General features: G+C 38.8%; 1 protein-coding gene across 1 annotated transcript; it reads right to left on the bottom strand.

Annotated features, from left to right (window-relative positions):
- Positions 1–380: 380 nt before the first annotated feature.
- On the bottom strand, positions 381–4,266 carry LOC110859560 (oxygen-dependent choline dehydrogenase). The gene is made up of 8 exons (XM_022108528.2): positions 4,049–4,266; positions 3,769–3,977; positions 3,104–3,305; positions 2,915–3,040; positions 2,736–2,854; positions 2,478–2,648; positions 1,267–1,931; positions 381–790 (listed from the first exon to the last, which is right to left on the bottom strand). Exons 1-8 carry the CDS (start codon positions 4,197–4,199, stop codon positions 637–639), a joined length of 1,797 nt encoding a protein of 598 aa, XP_021964220.1. The 5' UTR covers positions 4,200–4,266; the 3' UTR covers positions 381–636.
- Positions 4,267–4,559: the final 293 nt, after the last annotated feature.

Below are 4,559 nucleotides of genomic sequence, written 5' to 3'. Positions count from 1 at the left end.
TCATGCTCAATTTATGGAATGTCATGTTTTTGAATTATCTATTTTCTGTTCAATCTGTATTTGTGAAAGTTTACGTTTGTGCAAATTATTTGAAATTTTGACCAAATATTTGAAAAATATGTAGCTAACAATCTCAAAAGTTCAGTTGCTTCGAATGAAAGATAAGATTTGGGGTTCGAAAGCCGAATATTTTTCACACTCACTAATAATTTGCAGGGTTTTCGTTCGCTAATTGTGAAATATTTCGCTGGGATCTCAATTTGCGTTGTATATTAAAGATTTTAGTTAAGCAAGCTTATCGGTCGAATGAAATGAATTTAAACAAAATCTAGTTTCGGTTAAAGTTGACTTGTCCGAAGTACAAAATTAGACTAAAAAAGTTGAATTAAAGACAAAAATTATGTATTTGAATTTATTAAACAATGAATAAAATAACTTTAGGAGTCATAATTTAACAGAATAAAATTAAATAATTCAATAACCAAAATCCACATCACGATTATCTAAATTTTGTATTACGCGTTTTAACATTTGTTGTTAAAATGATTGGTTCATCTCTCTCGTCCCGAAACATATGACTGATTGATAGATTCACAAACTCTTGATTAATATTGACAATAGTGAATAATTTGATGGTTAATTGTCCTCATTTGTGTTGCTACCATACTTGTGTAATATTTCTGTCACCCCTTTCTGCGCAACCGCCATCGTGGCGGCGTTCAAGTTGGCATTGGTAACCTTTGGCATCACACTGGCGTCCACAACTCGTAACTTTTCAATGCCAAACACCCTGAAAATGAAATAATTTCATTATTTTCTAGAAAATACGTAATCCCATTATGTATTTATCATTAATAAGCTTAATTAGTAAACTAACAATGGAGGTCTCCCAACGTATGCTCACAGATTTGGACCAAGCCGGTGTCAATCGATCACAAATATAATTAGTACGAAATTTGCAAATGGAATTATCTGCCAATACGCAGGTTTGGCGGAGATATTTGCACCCAAAGCGAGAAAAATGCGCTGCAAATTTGGCAAATTAAAAATTTGTTAGCCGTGGGGATGTGTTTTCTCCTATTTTTATGCAAATATCTCCGCTAATCTTGAGAATTGGGAGATAGTTCCATTGGCAAATTTCATCCTAATTATATTTATGATCGATTAATGCTTGTTTGGTCCAAATCTTTCAGCATACGTTGGGAGACCTCCGTTGTAATTAGAACACAGGGGTAGTGTGAGAATTACTCTTTCCCAGAAACTTACTGCATTTTCGAATTAACCACAGCCATAGGATCGCTGGCCTTGCCCATCTTACAAGTTCCCGACCAATGCCACTGCGTCGTCCCCAACCTTTTCAGAACACACTTCCACATCTCTGCTGATCTGCTCGGAAACTTTTTGCATGCCGAGGGAACAAATGATTCATCCAATTTGTACCCATTCGCCTTGAAGGCTTTCGTCCCTTCCATAATTTTGATGGCGAGATTGATCCCCTCGACCATTACGTCGAGGTCGGTCGAATCATTAAAATACTTGAAGTTGCTGAGGCCCAATTTCCCATTTGCGGTTTCTCCCTGAACGTAGGCTGAAGCGTTGAAGAGGAATTCGCCCGAGCTTTTTGGGCGGGATAAACTAATTTCCCAGACAGCGCCGCCCGGATTTTCTTCAATGAAGGGTTGGTCGATCATTTGGACTTGAATATCCCCCCATTCTGGTTCACCGTCCGTTTTAGCGCGAGAGGAAGAGGCGAATGCTTGGGTGCGACGTTGATGGGCGAAGTAACCGGTGCGATCGGTTTGGAATTTTTTAAGTTCTTCGAGGAAATTGGGGTCACGGTAGGAAGGATCGTTTCGGCGAAAGGTTAGAATGAGCATGACGTGATCCCATAAATTTTTTCCGACGCCGGGTACGTTTTTCTTGAGGGGAATCTGGGGAAGGAGGATTAAGATATTGGTGAAAAATGCTAAAGATTTTTTGTTACGAGGGTCACAAAATTTCTTCTATTTTTATGTTCAAATTACAATACTGTTCAGTTTGTCCGGGCTCCTTAAAATGAAGATAGAGTTTTGGAAGGGAACTCTGCAAGGTGTGCAGCTGCTCCTCCCCTGCCTGATGAATCGGCGATTATATTAGCCGAATCTGCCGAATATTTTTACTATTTAACACTTATTTTTACTTTGAAGTTAAAATTATTCAATTTCCTACGACTTATACGTCAAAATAAAAATAAGTGATTTTAAATAATAAAATAATTCGGCTGGTTCGGCTAATATAATCGCGGATTCCTCAAGTAGGGAAGGAGCAGCTGTATACCTTATACTGTTCCCTTGTAAAACTCTATCCTCGTTTAAAGGAGTCCGGACAAATGAACCAGTAGCTAGACACAATTTTTCGATTTTAACTTCGACGATTAATAGTTGTTTGCTCAGTTGTTTCAAGAATTTTTCTTGTATTTTTTAAAAAATGTGGCTTACCTTTGCCGCCTTGAGAACATCTTGTTGCCCAATCCCAGATTTTGTTAGAAGGATTGGGGATCCAAATGATCCCGCCGAGACGATAACTTCCTTCTTAGCATGAGCAATTTGCGGGATTCCGTGACGTGTATAAGCAACCCCATAAGCGTTGTTGTTCTCGTCGATCAGTATCTGCGGATTCATTAATATTGACAATTTGTTGGAAGTTTAGTATTTTAAAATTTTAGTGGAAACATTGACCAATGATTTTATATTTACCCTGTCTGCTTGTGAATATCGGTGGATTGTTGGTTTCCGACTTGTCTTCTTTTTGACAAAGGCGTCATAAGTGCTTTCTCTAATTCCATTCCGAATGGAAACGCATTGAGGAGTAAATGCTAAGAGCAGAATTTATTTTTAAAAAAGCTCCAAGCAACATACCCACCCTAATCACTTACAAGGTGCTTGACGAGCATTTGGATCGCTAAAGTTGAATCTTAGTTCATTAGCAGCCATCCGCCACTTGCTTAAAAAGTCGGGGACGTCCGTGTCCACCCGCAAGGGTCCATTTACTCCGTAGTAGTCTAAATATCAGAAATCAATTTTAACTCTTGAAAACTTCAACTGTGTATCACTGCATATTGTACCGGAACGTTGCCTCTCGTTGACAAGTTGCCCAACAAAATTTTCAGTATCCTTAAAATGCTCTAACATATGGTTATAGTCCCAGGTAACGTCGCCCAAGAGTTTGGCCCAGTAATCAAAGTCCAGGGGAGAGCCGCGGTTGTACACGTTGGAATTGTGGGAACCAGAACCTCCCAACATCCGACCGGCGTGGACGGTTGCAATCTACATATATACAGTTTCAAAAATGGTTACGGGAAAATTTAGATGGAAACTTCAACTGGAAACGTTGTGTCAGTGCCATATTTCTAAACTCCGTCTGGACAGGGTAAGGAAAACCCCGGGGTTTAGCTATTGAAAACCAATACCCAGGGGTTTTACGTGGGGTTTGTGGGTAGTCGGGGTAGTCGGAGTTAGTGTCTAACGTATTAAATTGTGAAAAAATCTGTTTTTCAGTAATTTCGTAACAAAAGTGCTCATGAATTACATTTTAATAAGTAATTAATTTGTAGAATGCCCTGTTACCAAATTTTGTAAGATTTGAAAACCCCGAGTACCCGTGGGTATTGCTCAAATTTGCCACCCTAAAACCCACTAAAACCCGCAATACTTCAATATTCCGGGGTAGCAGACCCTTCGTCTGGGTATCCTTGGTAACCTGTTTCTATTAAAGGATTTATATACTTACCCCATTGTCATCTAATGCCGAAGTGGACTGAGGAATAGACTTGTATATTTCGTTAATTGAGGGATGCGTCCTTATATCGTAGGACTTGATGGAACCAATATACGCCGGGTAAATAACGGGAGGTGGGTCGCCACCAAGTTCGAGTAAGAGAACGTTAAAATTGTCCGCTAATCTACCCGCCACTAAACTACCCGCCGTTCCGCCGCCAACTTTAAAAAAACAAGGTCAAAATTTATGAATAATTCAAATTTTAAAACGACAAAATATGTATTTTACTTACCCACAATAAAATCATACTCGTCAACATGCGGGAGTCCAAGTTGAGGTTCGACGTCACATAGGGTAGAAGCTAAATCGCGTTGCTTGTAGTAATCAGCATAATGCTGAATTAGCACGGGCAACCCGGCAAATACGAAAGTGGTTAAGTTCATTAATTAATTAGCTAGTTGTAATTGTATAAAGTTATTTAGTAGCTTCAGGATCGGGTTTGGGAGAACTGGGCATGTCACCCTTCGTTTTTATTGCCATCGTTTTGTGTTGCATAAATGCACGTTTATTTAAACAGTTGGAACTTGACATATAGAAACTCAAAAAAATATTCAGATGGTCTAAATCTATTTGAAGAACTGAATAGACGGGCACATTTTAAGGAAAACCACAAATTGAAATGGAACGGAAAATTACAAAATGATAATACGAAGGATTTGCCAAGAAACGCATACAAAAATTGCGGTTTAATTATATAACACCGACCAGAGATTGGTGGAGAGGTTTGGAATTACGCCGTAGAA

Source organism: Folsomia candida, unplaced genomic scaffold (genome assembly GCF_002217175.1).
Source record: "Folsomia candida strain VU population unplaced genomic scaffold, ASM221717v1 Fcan01_Sc026, whole genome shotgun sequence".
NCBI lineage: Eukaryota > Metazoa > Arthropoda > Collembola > Entomobryomorpha > Isotomidae > Folsomia > Folsomia candida.
The sequence above is the reverse complement of the archived record's forward strand: the minus strand, read 5'-3'. Positions and strand labels throughout refer to the sequence as shown.